This window comes from Cupressus sempervirens, chromosome 3 (genome assembly GCF_028749045.1).
Source record: "Cupressus sempervirens isolate cs-2001-9-10 chromosome 3, ASM2874904v1, whole genome shotgun sequence".
Lineage (NCBI taxonomy): Eukaryota > Viridiplantae > Streptophyta > Pinopsida > Cupressales > Cupressaceae > Cupressus > Cupressus sempervirens.
In genome coordinates, this window is record NC_143120.1 from 516,422,596 (window position 1) to 516,439,277 (window position 16,682).

At 41.5% G+C, this 16,682-nt stretch overlaps 1 protein-coding gene across 1 annotated transcript in view; it reads left to right on the top strand.

Moving 5' to 3' along the window:
* LOC149567440 (putative GTP-binding protein OBGC2) overlaps positions 1-16,682 on the top strand; it is a 166,654-nt gene that overhangs the window by 66,719 nt on the left and 83,253 nt on the right. Inside the window, exon 5 of the mRNA XM_089820632.1 lies at positions 16,202-16,279. Within this exon, the coding sequence (XP_089676758.1) occupies positions 16,202-16,279 (78 nt within the window). The remainder of the gene's footprint in view (positions 1-16,201; positions 16,280-16,682) is intronic.

Below are 16,682 nucleotides of genomic sequence, written 5' to 3' on the forward strand. Positions count from 1 at the left end.
AATTATCATTCAAGCATAATGTACTGTTTGGCATATGCGAATAATAATAAGAAGTTCTGCTATTCATATCTATTGTTTGTGTGTTGATTTCTTTACCTAGTACGGTAAACATTTGGCGTCGTTGCCCGATGGACCTGTTATGCAGGCAAGCGGATATGAATTAAATGCTGAATCAGTTGAACAAAGATAAGAATAAGCTGAAGGAAAAGGATGACATACACGTTGCGTAAGAAAATTTAATTCTGGCTCAACAGACAGAGTGCCGAAGGAGATTCCAAAAGATTGCCGACGAAAACAGGAGCGCAGAAGGATTGTTGAAGGAGACTCGACAACGGTTTGATTTGGTGGAAGAAGCAAGGGAGGAGTTTCTGAACCTGCATACGCCACGGGAAGAGAATCTTGATGGAAGGAGATCGACTCACACGGCTTGGAGTGCCGAGGGAGCACGAGTGTGGAGTGACCTCTTCGTCCGAGATATACTTTTGCAACGGACAACTTCGGTGGACGAAACCTCTTCTTCACCAAACAACGCGGAAGTCAAAAACAGCGCGGGTGTTGAAAACAATGCGGAAGCCGAGAACAGCGCGGGTGTAGAAAATAGTGCGGAAGTCGAAAATAGCGCGGGTGTTCAAAACGGCGCGGGTGTGCAGAACATCGTGCAGAATAGCGCGGGTGTTCAAAACAGCGCGAGAGCTCAGAACAGTGCAGGTACACAACAAAACCCCCAATATACAGTGATAATGGCAGGTCCAAAAGAAAAGTTGCCTAAATTTGATGGTGATGAAGCAACTGATCCCATTCGACATTGTAAAACATGTGAAACGATTTGGAGAGCGAATGGCATAACAGATGTGAACGAATGGGTCCGACAGTTTTCAGCCACCCTACGGGGTGTTGCGATTGATTGGTTTACTGACACAGATCCGCAGTAATTAAACACTTGGGATAACATTAAGGAGTTTTGTGCAGAATTTCAAATATTGTGCGATGATAATGAGATCGTCAATGAGATATTCAATACCAAGCAGAAGAAGAATGAAACAGTACGGGTCTTCGCCAGGAGGTTGAAGGACTTAATTAGTAAAATGGAGAATAAGCCGGCAGATGGGCTCCAGAAAAGATGGTTCATTGAAGGCCTTCACCAAAAGCTGCGGAAAAAGATGAAGATCGTGCCACCATCGACATATATTGAAACATACAATCAGGCATTGAACCTCGAAAGTGAACAAAAGACAAAGAAAAAGAAGAAGACGAGCTTATCCGATTCAGATGACAACGAGCCTTCAGGAGAAGATAGTAGCGATGATGAAGGCAGCAGCAAGAAAGTCCGTTCTCTTCAGAAGGACATGATTCGGATGATGAAGGAGTTCGAGAACATGAACAAGGAGACTAAGAGCAGTGAGCTGTGGTGCACAGAGTGTAAAACCGACGGTCATACTAAAGGATCCTGTCTAAAGAACCAATTCTGCGACATTTGTCAGATCATGGGCCATTCAACAAAGGAATGCCCCTTTAACATGAAAACCAAAGGATCTCCGCAGGTGCTTCTTACACAGGCAGCTTCCACGTAAGGAGGGAACGGAAATGCAAACATTGATGGTGCCACTTCGGGTGGGTACAGGAATAATAGCAGAGGGCAAACCAACAACAATAATGGCGAAAGGAGTCAAATTCAGTATGATGCGAATGGTCGGCCAATAGTTCAATGCCACGCATGCAATCTGTGGGGTCACTTTGCCCGAGAGTGCACAGTGGCGAACACACCGAAGTTGCTATGCTGATGGTGTGGACCTGGCGATCATGATGATGCTAAGTGCCCAAAGTCCGGAGTAAACTTGATTACTGTCGGGATGGACGAGGAAGAAGTTCTGGCAATCACTTGGAAACAGGCGAAGCTCTACCCTGATCCGACGGAGGAAAAGAAGAGATTGGAGGAAGCCCGCGCAGAGATCCAGAGAGCAACGCAGGTAGCAACGACACACCTGAAGGACACGCCTGGTACCTTCGTACGAAACTGCGCAGAACAGAACATTGTACGACAAATATTGCAAGTTGAGGTACCCATCAGGATAAATGATCTGTTTCTCACTATGCCTCAGCTCCGATCGGCACTCACAAACATCGTTCCTGCTGCTAAACTACCAAGAGAACATGGAAGGGAACAGGAAAGTGGAGCAAGTACAATGGACAAAAAGGAGAAGGAAAGTGGCGCAAGTTCAGAAGATCCAATGCTGTTAGCCCTCTCATCTGGACGCCATTTGGCAGTGGTCAAAATGGGAATTCTCGGGACTGTATTGATGGAAACGATTGTGGACGGAGGGTCCGATGTCAATGTGTTGCCTGAAGACACTTGGAAAAAGTTGGGACAGTCGACATTATGGCCGCTTACATTCCAGCTGCTAACGGTCGATCAACATGGAATCAAGCCACTGGGAGTCCTGACAGCACAACCAGTGACGATTGGAACACAGCCATTCTTGTTGGATTTCGTCGTGATCCCACTGAAGCGGAGAGGATATGATGCCATTCTGGACCGGGGCTGGCTGATACAAGCCAAGGCAAAGCACGATTGGAAGAAAAATACTTTATCACTTGAAAGCAAAGGCCGAAAGTATGTCATCGATCTGCACACTCAAATGGTCGGGGAAGAAGCTCTATCGTCAGATTCCGAAGGAGAAGAGGATGAAAAGGGGCAAAATATGGAACCAGATCAGGAGGGAGTTCTACGACTAGAAGGAGATGATGATTTGGATTCAGTAAATTGTCTTTACCATTGGTAGATAGAAGACTATGAACTATTTCAAAGCTGCAACGTACTGACAATAGGAGGACACAGTACTGATGAATTTCCAAAGGAGTTCACCGAGATGAAGGAAGGGGATGCGTCACTCGATGTGATCCCAGCACATAAGTTCACTAAAGGGGAACCCATCAAATACAATGAAGTCACGTTGCAGACCATGAATTTGGGAGACGAAGCCGAACCACGAATCATACTAGTGGGGGACAACTGGGACCCTGTACTAAAGGCAGTAGCATTCAAGATATTTTTAGAGTATAAGGATGTGTTTGCATGGACATACAAGGACTTGAAAGGAGTACTGCCGGAGTTGTGTGTGCACCACATTCAGTTGATCGAAGGAGCAGTACCCGTACGGAATCGGCCCTATAGGATGAACAAAAATTATGCGGCACGAGTTACGGAGGAAATCAATCGGATGTTAGAGGCCGGCATTATTTTCAAAGTGCAGACCAGTGAATGGGTATCCCCGATAGTGATCTCACTGAAGAAGGACTCCACTCATATCCGAATATGCGTCGATTTCAGATGCCTAAATGCAGTCACCATCAAGGAACCGTTCCCGATTCCATTCACAGACAGCATCTTGGAGGAGGTAGCGGGACACGATATCTACTCATTTATGGATGGTTTTTCTGGTTACAATCAAATTTCAATCACAAAGGAGGATAAGTTGAAGACGACATTCGTCGTAGAAGATGGGGTGTACGTCTATAATCGGATGCCGTTTGGTCTGTGCAATGCGCCTGCGACATTCCAACGGATCATACTGCACATCTTTGCTAAGATGTCCGTCGGAAACTTTAAGGCATTTCTAGATGATTGGTCGATGTTTAGTGCAGTGGACAAACATCTGGCAGCTTTGGGCGAGTGTATGGAGAGATGCTGACGCGCGTGCCTGGCCCTAAACCCGAAGAAGTGCAGGTTTATGGTTCCGCAGGGAAGGTTGCTCGGGCACATCGTCTGTAAGGAGGGATTGAAGACAGATCCGGACAAAGTGCGAGTCATATTGGAGATGCAGCCGTCCACCAATGTGACAGAGGTAAAATCTTTCCTCGGGCATATAGGTTATTACAGGCGTTTCATCAAAATTTTTGCCAAGGTAGCATATCCGTTGGATAGGTTAACTTGCAAGACAGAATCGTTCAGATGGGAAAAGGAACAGGATGAAGCATTTGAAGGTCTCAAAGTACGACTAGCTATAGCACCTATTTTGGCATACCCGGATTGGAATAAGGAGTTTCATGTGCATGTTGATGCATCAAACTATGTGATCGGAGCAACTCTCGGGCAAACAGGAAGCCACGGGTTGGATCACCCAATCTACTTCTCCAGTCGGTTGCTATCAAAAGCCGAACAAAATTATAGTACGACCGAACGGGAAGCATTGGGGATGGTCTATGCTGTGCAGAAATTCCGACATTACTTGCTAGCTACTCCATTCATGTTCTATGTCGTTCATCAGGCCCTGTTGTATATGATCAACAAACTAGTCATTCAAGGAAGGATGAGCCGATGGTTACTCCTCTTGCAAGAGTTTACCTTCAAGATCATCGTATGACCAGGGAAGAAACACGTAAGCGCGGATCATCTGTCACGTATCAGAACAGGAGAACTGGCAGAAGGTGTGAATGATGACTTTCCTGATGCATAGTTGTTTCAGATTGCTGCACTACTAGAGTGGTACACAAGCATCGGCGAATACTTATCGACGAGACAATTTCCAAGTAACATGCCACCGAATGAAAGACGAAAGTTGGTAATACGGAGTAGAACATTTCAGCTGATTAATGGATTGTTGTATAAAATGGGACCCGATCAGATCCTGAGGCGTTGTGTCCTAGAGGAAGAAATCCCATGGGTACTGAAGGAAGCGCATGAAGGACTGGCAGGAGGACACATGGGGCCGGACACAACGGCGTGGAAGATACTTCTGGCAAGACTATGGTGGCCAACAGTATACAACGATGCCAGGGAATGGGTCGTTGCTTGCGATACATGCCAGCGAGCCGAGAAACCTTTGAAGAGAGACTTCATGCCTCTGAATCCCTCTCATGCTTAGGAGCTCTTTGAACGGTGGGGTTTGGACTTTAGCGGACCTCTGAAGACGAACAAAACCAGAAGGTGTCGTTACATCGTCGTTGCGACGGAGTACTTGACCAAATGGGTGGAGGTGCGTGCACTACCAAACAACTTAGCGGTAAGTACATCAAAGTTTATTTATGAACAAATTATTACTAGGTACGGGATCCCATTGCAATTGACGAGTGATAGAGGAGGACATTTTGTAAATCATGTTATCCGCCTACTCACTAGGGAGTTCAAAATTTATCATTCGTTATCAACCCCGTACTACCCAAGAGCAAACGGACAGGCCGAAGCTACCAACAAAATCTTGGTATCAATTATATACAAATCTTGCGTAGTCGAAGGGGAGGATTGGCAGGAGAAATTACCTTCTGCTTTGTGGGCTTACCGTACGGCGTATAAAGTTACATCAGGACATACGTCGTTTCAATTGATGTTCGGACAGGAGGCTATAGTACCAACGGAATTCATGATACCAAGCCTACGGATAGCACTAGAAAACAAGTTGGGTGACATGGAAAGCTTAAGGGAGTGGCTGTACAAATTGAACAGGTTGGAGGAGAAGCGATTATTAGCACAGTGGGCCACTGAAGTAACGTAGAATAGGCCAAAGGCATGGCACGATAAGCACGTGAAACTAAATAGGTTTCAGCCTGGATAGTGGGTATTGAAGTATGACGGTCAGAATGAGATCAAGCCAGGCAAGTTCAAAGTTAAGTGGGTCGGGCCGTATCAGATCCGGGAAGTAGGGGACAATGGAGCAATAAAATTATGGACTTTGGATGGAGAGGAAGTGCCTTAGACGGTGAATGGCTCGAAGCTGAAGGTATACCACGACCGGAAGACTTTTACATTACAGAATGGCCTTCGGGCGACCCCTTCGTCATTGTAGACCGACGATGACGACGGTCGAAGGGGAAACTGACTTCGCTATTCTTAAAATAAAAATTTAAAAAAAAAAAAAAAGTAAAAAAAAGACCGTACAGATTCTTCACACTATATAGTTGCGAAGAGCGTACGGTTTTTTCCTGTACGGATTTCCTTGGCAAGTGTACGATTTTTTGTGTTGTACGGATTTCACCAGGTTTCTGCATCCGTACGACATACGGATTTTGGAAGAAGCTGAAGTGAAGGCAATGTACGGGTTTTCCTGGAGCTTTGAACGGTACGGATTTTAATATGTGATATACGGACTTTATAACAATAATGCAGTATACAGTTTCTTAGAAGGATGCCGTACGGATTTTGCATTTTTCAACACCTGAACTGCTGGTCACAAGATTATAGGAGTGCAACGATTCATCTAAGAATAAGAACAACTGTATGGGTTTTGCACATGATAGCAGGCATTGCGTTTATCAATTTGGCACATTGGTGAACGAATTTGGGCCCCTGAAGTGCACAGCCACAAACACATGTATTTGAAGGTCTCTGCGAATGATGAACAGAGTATTAAAAGCAAGAACCCCAGCCGTGTTCAGTTCTTGAAGCAAGTGGAGATGCTACCGTACAGGTTCCAAATTGATTCAACTGCACACATTGCAACCTGTCGTACAACCACCATACGGATTTGTGGAGGAAAACTGTTGTACGGATTTGTGATCTTTTTGGTGTATGGTTTTGTTATTTGATTTTTCTTCTAACTTCTTTAGCGTACGAATTTTCAATCTCCTCTTGTGGGTACAGATTGTGAAAATCATTTCAGGGGTTGCAATTCACCGTACACGTTTTTGAAAGAATTCTCCACCGTACGGATTTGGAAGACCGTTAGGAAAAGACAAAGATATAACTGATGGAGTCTGCAGGTATACGTCAGTGGAAAAAACAATTAGTGCAGTCTAAAGTTGTGTAGGGCAGGAACATGGTAGGTGCAGGTAACCAGAATGAAGGCTCGAGCATCAGCAAAGAGAAGCGTAAGACTACAGCACTTGCAGCAGCTGAAGTCACGCCACAGACTATACAATTTGAAGGGTTGAGTGGAACAGATTGCCGGAAATGGTGGCAAGAAACCCCTGATGATCATCCAATAAAAACAAGCATAAGAAGAGCACAGGTTGAATGGGCCATTCAGATGCCTTTTTTTTGCATTCGAGGTTATGAAGGGTATCTGTGTGCCATGATTGAGACATATGGCAGAGCTTCTCGGAGGAGCACATTTCAGTATTTGGGCAGGAACTTGGTCTCATTCAAGGCAACCGATTTCACACGTGTTTTTGGCATTCCAAGGCCGTAGGGCAAAAAGATTCAGCCGAAGAAAATTCCTAAGGATGGAAAGCTATTTTTAATCAGATTAGTATGTGGAGATTTGACTGAAGCAGAGTAGGCAACATTAGCTGAGACATCGAAGGGAAGGGGTTTAAAGAAAATCGACGTCTGATGGACTTGGTCAAGAGCAGGCTCACGGGATCCTCTAGGGCATCCGATCTCATTTTCGCAGGTGTCCATGATGAACGGAATAATGACCGGTAAAGTGTACGATTGGGCGTCTGTGCTGGCCGAGCGGATGCATGAGTTTATGACTCTCCAGCACAAGACCTTCTATATGCCCCACTATGCGATTGGTCTCTTCCTCGATGCTGCAGCACGGATAATCCCAACGGATGAGTTATTGGCAAAGCCTGGACCTCTTGCCCTGGGAGAACCTCCTATCATGCGGTGGAAGCACTTGGATACAAACACTAGGCAGAAGGGTTCTGCAGGCCAAAAGAGGCCTCGGATGGACATGGCAGGTGATACGAATAGCGGCCGACAAGAGACATCTTCTGAGCAGGACAGTGTGGAGGAAGAAGAAAGGGAAGGCGAGGATGATGAAGAGGTTCAGGTTGTCACGGCTACCCCCTTGCTATTTTCGTGTGCTACAGTTTCGGTGACTTCCGAGTTGGTCCCAGGAGGTCTACACATGGCTCACATTCCTGGGTTTGGACAGACACGGCGACCAATATTGATGACTGGTGGATCCCACTAGGTAGTCACACTAGCCACACCGTGGAAACACGGGGTACAGCCTTCTCCTGTCCGGCCGAGAGTTGGATTTGCTATAGGCTTTGCCTAGCTGACAACACCCGTCACCCGAGAGACTTCTTCAGCCCCTGTTGAAGCACTTTCGGTAGCAGCACAAGAGACTTCTTCAGCCCCTGCTGAAGCACTTCCAGTAGCAGCACCTGCTATAATTCAGCCAGCAGCAGTAGTTACCGTAGCACAGTCAGCAAAAGTTCAGGAACTTTCAGTAGAGAACGTACCAGACGGAGGAATGCAGGAGTGTACGGAGCCAGCGCAGTCCAAACAACCAGAGGTGATGGATAGAGCTAGTGTCTTTCTGAGGCAACAATTCCAACTCGTTCCTGACAGGCGTGGCCCGTCCATTCAGTCTCCCAGCTATTCCAAAGTAGCACCTGCAGTACTAGAGCCTCAGCCTTAGGAGTAGGGAATGCCACAGGCCGTGGTTGCGCCGTCAACAGACGAGGCCGCACCGGCTGTGGGCATGGGTTTCGTTGATGATGAGGCGAATAGTGATGCGGAATGGTCATCGGAAGGCTTCGCCAAGGAGGATTACAGGTCGGATGAGGACAGGTGCAGGGACTACCTTAGGACTATGAAGTCTACGTTGAAGAAGGGGCATGATGTGGTGATCCAAGCTCTGACTCGGCAGAGGGAGTGGCATTTGATCCGAGCGTATATTCGGAGGGTTTGTCCTCAGCGATTTCAGACTTGTTTTGTGGATAGAGGCTGGCCGATGGTTGAGACACCTGGATAGAGGTTGGCCGATGGTTGAGACACCTGAAATGTTGGCAGATTGGGCCACTGAGCCAGAGTTGGGATCGAGTGACACTCCGTTGATGAAGTTGGCACATGAGATCGTTGGATTGTACAAAGAGGTTTACTATGCTCGGCAGCGCGCGGAGGCGGATAGGGCAGCAGACAATGTTGCAGCTCAGAGATCCCTAATGGTTGAGAAAGAGGCAAGAGAAAAGTTAGCCACCGACTTGGCCGACCAGCAGGCAGCATGGGCAGCAGAGTGGGCAACACTATTGAGGGATATGGCAGCAGTTGCATAGGATAGGGACGCGGCTATCCGGGATAAAGATGCGGCGGAGCATGAGTTGCAGTTGGCCAGGAGACAGGCTATGGATGTTGTGCTTCTACTGAAGGAGGCCGTAGAGGTTAATTCACAGATTCAGACAGATCTGCGCATCTGGACAGACCAGGTGTATGAGTTATGTCATTAGCAACACTCTTTTGGGACACCTCCTCCTTCTCTCTAGTATTTCTTTTGTTGTTGTAAGTTGTCTCCTAATTTTGTTAGTCGTCAGGAGACGACTTTTCTTTTTGAGGGGGATGATGTCGTTGGTAGAAATTGTGTATCAGCCGACGGGTCCCTTCAGGAAGATATTATTGTAGCCGGCATATGGTATGTGGCTGATGGATGCCTTCGGGAAGGTTCCTCGGAAAGTATTTATATACCCTTCGGGATTATTGTAAATCATCATTCAAGCATAATGTATTGTTTGGCATATGCGAATAATAATAAGAAGTTCTACTATTCATATCTATTGTCTGTGCGTTGATTTCTTTACCCAGTACGGTAAACAAAAGCATCCAAGTGAATATTATTTTCTTTGTTGTCTTGGTGACATTTCTGAGTCTGATGATTTTGTGCCCTTGCTGAGGTATAAGGGTTTTGCATTTGTATTTCTGGAGTTTGATTGGTGTCTTCCATTAGTGTACTTACTGTGGCTTGGAAGATATATGTTGGCTGGAGGTTATCTATATTCTGCTATTGATTGAAAAGATGGCTGATAGCTAAAAGAAAATCTCATGCTTTGGTACACCTACGGTTTGGAGTTTGGCATCATTTCTCAGAGTTTTGCTATAAGTTCTCATTGGCTCTTCACATGCCTAGATTTTTGGTTATAGGCGTTGAATTCCAATGGTCTAAAAGTCCTGTCAAAGGCCACATTAATGTCTGGTGTTTGACACGTCTATCTCTGCTAAAACGTTGGAAATTGATCTACACTTGATTGACAAAATCGAATTGCAATTCTGGTCATGAGTTACTCGGCAGCTTGTTGACATTCTCTTCTGCTGTTTTGCTTGTTATTGGGAGCTGTAGTTGCCTGTGGAGTTTGGGTAAATTCTAGCATCACCCTGCTGAAGGAATTCAGACACCATTGGAGGGCGTGATTATGTGTTTGCAATCACCAAGTTTGGTGACCTGCTGATAATCTCTAGGCGTTGCTTCTGTTGGGCAATCAGAATCTATTTGAAGGCGCTTGCTAGTTAGATAGGAGCATAGACAATTTCATTATCTCAACTGGAGTTGCAGAGCTGTGTGAAATGCATGTCAATTTTTGTGCAAATTGATTTGGATCTGAAGTCAGAGGTTCTTTATTTAATTTATTATTGTTGTTGCAGCATTGCCTCAAATTCCAAATTGCAGATTGATATAGACCCCAATTACAAGACATTCAGTTTGGTGTCAATTATAGTTAATTATAAAATTTGGCCATTTTGCTGCTAGCCGTATTAATTATAAAATTTGGCCATTTTGCTGCTAGCCGTATTTTAAGTAAATGAAATTAATTGCTAGTTTCCAATTGCCAGATCTATTTGAAATTGTTCAATTAGTTGTGGGCAGTTTAGTGCATAATCCAAAGTAGTGTTTCAAAATTTGGGAAAATAATATACTTTCAGTAGTGTGAGCCAGGTTGGGGTTTTTACAGTAACAACATGTGTGTGATAATCAGTGCACACATCATCAACTAAGGCACTGCTGCTATGTACCTCAATGAATGGCTCAGAAGACATTGTATAAATTGCTGATTTGATAGTTTCTCCACACACTTCCCACTCCGAATCTAACTGCAATCCCCTGTAAATCATGATCATGGGACCTATTATGAACCAAAAGTTTTCTTGATTTATTTACTAAGATCTGATTTGAAGAATCAGATTCATCATGGCATGAATCCACAATTTTCTAATGCTATCGTGTGGGAACTCAGTGATACCATCCTGCACATGTTTCATCACTGCTATCCCATGCTGATGCAATGTATCACTACTGCTGACATTAATGGTTGCTGTCATATCCTTGGCTTCCTCATGTACACAAACTCCTATCACATGAGAATGATGGAACTTCACAAGATTGTCTTCAAACAAATCAGTAATGACAACATGACTATGTAGAAAATCTCCTTCATCTTGTGTAGTCAAAACATTAGTGGCTTCTCCACTACGTAAAGGATCAACTTCCATATCTGCCTTTTGATCTTAGTCCTCCATTCAAGTTTCATAAAAATGAATAACATCACATGAAACCTTATCTTCATGAGCTGTTTGAATGAAATTGGTTTATCTTCAGACATCACTAGCACTTCCCCAATTAGGAAGTCATCATAAAGTGTTTTGTCCACAACATTACTGTTAAGGTAAGTCTGATTTTGATTTTCCATGGGATCAGCTGCGTGCTGGTCACTAGCTGCTGAAAGTTCATTTTAAATATTTCTAGATGTCCCTCCTATAGAGAGACCTTTTGTTTTTTTCTTCCTTTTTGTTTTGTGATGTAGACCCCTTAAAAATGGATGTCATATACTGTCCTAAACTGTCCATGGCTGCTGGATCCAAAAGCAAGTCATACATCCTTTTTTGATTTTTCTTAATCCTCTCAAGTTTTTAATTATGGCATTTGACTACTTGGAAATAATCATGCTATTCAATTAGTATCCTTGTATAATTGATTTCTTTGATTTTTCCATAATTCAAACAACTGCAAAAGTGCTGGTCACTTAAAATCAAACATGTGAGATCAATGATTTCCACCCTCAACAAGATGGCAGGAAACCGCTCTGATACCATTGGGTACAACCCTTGCTAAAATGTGATCTTGTTAATTTCAGACTCAAAGAATACTGTCAAACACTTTGCGTACATTCTTGATAACCAAGATCATAAATTAATTCTCCCCCAGACATCTTATCAAACACTTGAAATACTATGACAATCAGATATCACTCTGAGTTCATGGCAATGGCATTTTGAAATTGATTATCCACTCTATATTGGCATTATGAAAAACATTTTGCATGAATTAAACATTCAGCTGCTGTCATTACAAAGTCACAACATTTTGAAAAGACACTCATACAATAGTGTCATTTTGTCAAACACATTGCACGAAACAAAATAAACTAGAAATAGCAATTAAGATTTTATAGTTATTTCATCAAACATTTGTCTTGTATTATTTACACAACGAAACACACTAACTTTATTTGCTAATCAATTGAAGATGTTTACGAGTTAGTTTGCCTATCACCTCATCTCTATTGATCTCCTTATTCCCTTCAGCTCTCTCACCTTTCATTCTTTGCTGCCACAAGGTCTCTTTATCCTGTTGTTCTAAAACTCCTCCCGTGATTTGCAAAGCTTGCATGGGGTTCTATTTCCATTTGGGCCTAATTATCTGTGACAGGGAAAATTTCCATTTCTTCGTCCACTATTTCCCCTTCTTCCAGTTCTAGTATCCCTTGAATGCCTATATGGTTATAATCTACCTTGGTTTGAGGGTTATCCCTATTCTGCAGAGATATAGTAAATCCTCCCGTGGTCTTATTGAGGTCAATAATAATGTCATTATTTGGTAAATTAAAGGAATCTTTATCCATTGTCCTAATAAAGGGCTCACTATATTTTTAAAATTTTATATATGACCCGGAATGTTTAGTGTAATTCTATCATTAACCTCACCATTATATGATTCGGTTTTCAGAAGGTATATTGATCACTTGGTGATGATTTTTATTGGTTTTATAATCTGTGTATTTAGCTCTAAAGTAACCAAAATTTTGACATTTGATGAAGACATAGTGTTCTGCTAAACATTCAAATCCACCTAGTGAACTTCCTATCCTCATTAACATATAACTATGCAACAACTTTATAGGTAGGGTAGGGATGATGATCCATCCAGGAACTCTAACATTCTGAAAATATTTTGGATTAAAATTTGTTTCCAATCATTTTTTTTATAGATTCTATCCTTTAAAATAGATTTACAACCCATATAATAATTCCTTCTTGAAGAAGATTTTCTTACAATCAATAAACAAGAAATATTCATCTAGGGTAGTTATACTTAGTTGGTCCCTGAATGATTCGTCAAGCCATCTAATAATGCATTTCATTGAGGAGCCAAATCCGCACCACTTTGCATATAGACCATGGTTTTTCTAGCAATAATCCCATATTCCCTTTGTGTAGATATTGATCATAATCATAGTGTTTACCTCCTCATTCACTGATGAGGGTTGTTGCGGTGCCCTAAACTACTAGAATCCTAAATCGTATTAGGGTTTTTGTAATTGTGCTCAAACTTTGTGGGAGCTTTAGGAGCCTCCTGTCTAGATTGGTTACCATCAGGTTTGTCTAGGGATTTCCTTGTGATGAGAGTGTCCGTAGGTAGCTTCACATTTTTTGTAGGCTTTGGCTTTGCTGGTAGAATACTTCCTAGTGGGGTTTTATTAGCAGCAGAGGCATAATTTGGCACTTGGTGCATGATAGGGATTACCCATAACCCATTGAGATTTTTCCTTGTATTATCGATATTACCTTTAACCTTATTTTTCATGGCTCACTTTTCCTTTTGTCCTCTCACCATTTGCCAAACTTCATCAGTGCCCCCAGCCAATTTTGCCTTGTTAATCTCAGATATAGGGTTCCTGTGCTCCTCCCCATTTCGCCCAATAGCTCTACTAGCTGATGTAGAGTCTCTTTACCAATTCTTTGGCTGATACTTATTGGCTGATACTGATCCTAGGTTGATCCAGGGATGCAGAATACCCAACTTATTTTGGTAGAATCATTGAATGATTGTTTTGTAGGGCAGCCTTGATATTCCTTTGAATCAAAGGATTTGTCATTTTTTCCTGCTGCAAATATAGCACTGCAAAACAGTTTTCCAGCCTTGGAAACACTTTCTCTGCAATGTGATTACCATATTTTGTCTTGATATAAAAATCAAACTTCTTTTTGTGCCTTTGCATTTGCATCTGATAACAGAGCCTTTTTTAATAAATATCTGCAATTAATTTGAGTTTACTGTATAATATTCAGTTTTTCTACATTGTTTTGAAAATCATGCAATTTTTGGATTGAATTCCAATTGTCGAAAATAGTTTAAGTTTTTAATCTTTTGGTTTGCCAAAATTTTCCCCAAAAGATTTTTGCTGCTGTGTCATATAAATGAGTCACATTGTGTAGCTATCGAAACAAATGATTTTGTCCTTATATTTATATGTACCCTTATATTTTATTCTTAACATTGTGGTAATTGCATTCCATGGTTATAAATTTTGGAGAATTATGTTAAAGGCCAAAGGAAATATCTTATTGTTCATGACTATAATTTTAAAATGATAAAAAACTAATCCTTTGTATTGAAAAACTTTGATCTTTTGACAACAAGGAACAATTACAATTGTGTCTTGTTTGAATTACATACTAACAATGTAAAAAATCTCATGTATCTATTGATTGTGCATGGTTTCAGCTGCCTGAGCTTTTGACTTCCATTTTGTAAGTCTGTGATGATCAGTCAACCTGATATTCATGTTAGGAAATATCATAGCACTTCCGTCTTTAATTTGGACTGTATGGAATATAATGGCAAATTGGTAACTGCGATTGTTAAAGGTGGAGCCCTTTGAATTGTAATCGCCATTTCTTAAGAACTGTGATTGCTGTCATTGAGATCACTATCACTAAGATTGTTATTGCAGAAGCAATTAGTTAAGGAATTAAAAATTATGAAAAGACACATCTCTTGAGGAATGTCCCAGCCATAGACAAGGAGGTCTCTTTGTCTCTCTTGAGGGATATTTTTTGAGAGAATCTTTTTAATGTATCAGTAATAGTCTGAAAATGTATAGTAGCATTGAAGAGAATTAATGACAATCAGCATTCTTCATCATTCAGCGGGTGGACTCATTCAGCGATACCTATTACAATTACCAGAGCAGAATTAATCATTGGAATATCGAGATTGGGCATAAGAGACCCCTGGGCATTTCAGAACTGTTACTACCAACATCTAGTAATCTAACAATACTCCTGTGGGATTAATATTGCCTAGACATTGTTTCTCAATCAATTTATCTTTTATATATGTTTATGATTGGATATAAAATGCATATGTAAAGGTCTGTTAGTAAACCCCTATTTTTATAGAAGGAAGGAGATGTAAGGGGAAGAGAAATTGCGAGAATTGCCAATAGATAAAATACCCTAGGTGGATGTCCATGTTGACTACCATCAGGACCAAGAGGGCCGAAGCTCCACTCTTAGACTTAGATAGGACAATCGAGGAACTCCATTATGATCTCCTCCCCCACTTTGTAACGATGGCTATCATTCTTAGGAGATGAAACATGGATAGGGAAAGCAGGTACAAGATCTCCACTAGGTAAGTTACCCTAGGTGGATATCCATGTTGCCTGCCACCAAGGCCAAGGGGGCCAGAGTTACAATTTTGGGCTTGGTGAGGAATGGCTTTAGGTGGACATATGGTACTTCTTCTCGCACACTGTAATGTATTTGCAATGATGCTATAGATTGCCATTGTGATTTCTACAGCTAATTGAAGGGAAATTTTTGAAGGGGACATCACACTTTTTTAATAACTTGATTGGTTTTAACTTTTAATTACCATGGTAATTGATGCTTATGAACTTACCCAGGGAATTGTAGGAATGATGAAAAAAAAAATTGTGCAATATATTTTTACTTTTCTTTGTTTCTTTTCTGACAATGAGAATAGTGTTTATCAGTTTGGTTTGTAGCTTGTAACCTTAGCATCCTTTGGGATTGATTGTTAAATATAAATAAATTAATATACTGTATTTAACCTAGATTTATGCCAAAGCTCATAAGCTTTGTTACATAGCAGATAAGTCTCTTATGTGACAGTTGATTGCTGTGTTCACCAGGGAAACCTGCATTGGGTTTCCTGTCGAAGGTTTCAAATATGCATTTTTTCAAGAGACTAGGTTTTTTCAGTTTTTGATTTGGTATAAATTGTTGAGCTGAAGATTTCCCTGGAGAATTCAAATGTCATTAATGAAAAATCATGTATGCAGTGGTATCCAGATACATGATTATGGCTGACTGAGAATATCTAAAATCTTTTTTCTTCTTTGAGTTGCATTCTGTGTTATTCATGTATTTTTTGTTCTTTCTTGGCTTTGTAAGTTGTTGACTTGGATTCTGACATACTGAGAATAACAATAAAAGATTCAAACAACACACTTGTTGCAGGATATGGTTTTTGGACAGCCAGGAGAAGAAGTGAGATTGGAGTTGATATTGCGAATTGTGGCAGATGTTGGGATTGTGGTATGCTTTTCATTCATCTGGAGTTCAATTTTATCCTTTTAATTTAATTTTTTATCAGCTGGCACATTGAGGTTTTAAGCATGTTCTTCCAATAGAGTTTTAGAGGGAAAGCCATTTCCTAACTGTGTTTTCTGTATATAATCACACACAATACAATTTTTTCAAAATCTTGGCTTTACTTACAATGTTTGGCTATTTTTAAAATAATGTATTAAAATACTATTTTATAAAGTTATTTATATCTGACATATGCCTAATGGTTTAGAAGAACTTCTGATATTAAGGTCAGCTTCAAATCAAAGATATTGCTAACATTTCTTAGAGCAATCTACGTTTTTTAATGCAACAGAACCATCCATATTTTGATGAAGACAATAATTATAAGTAGAATTTATTATGCATA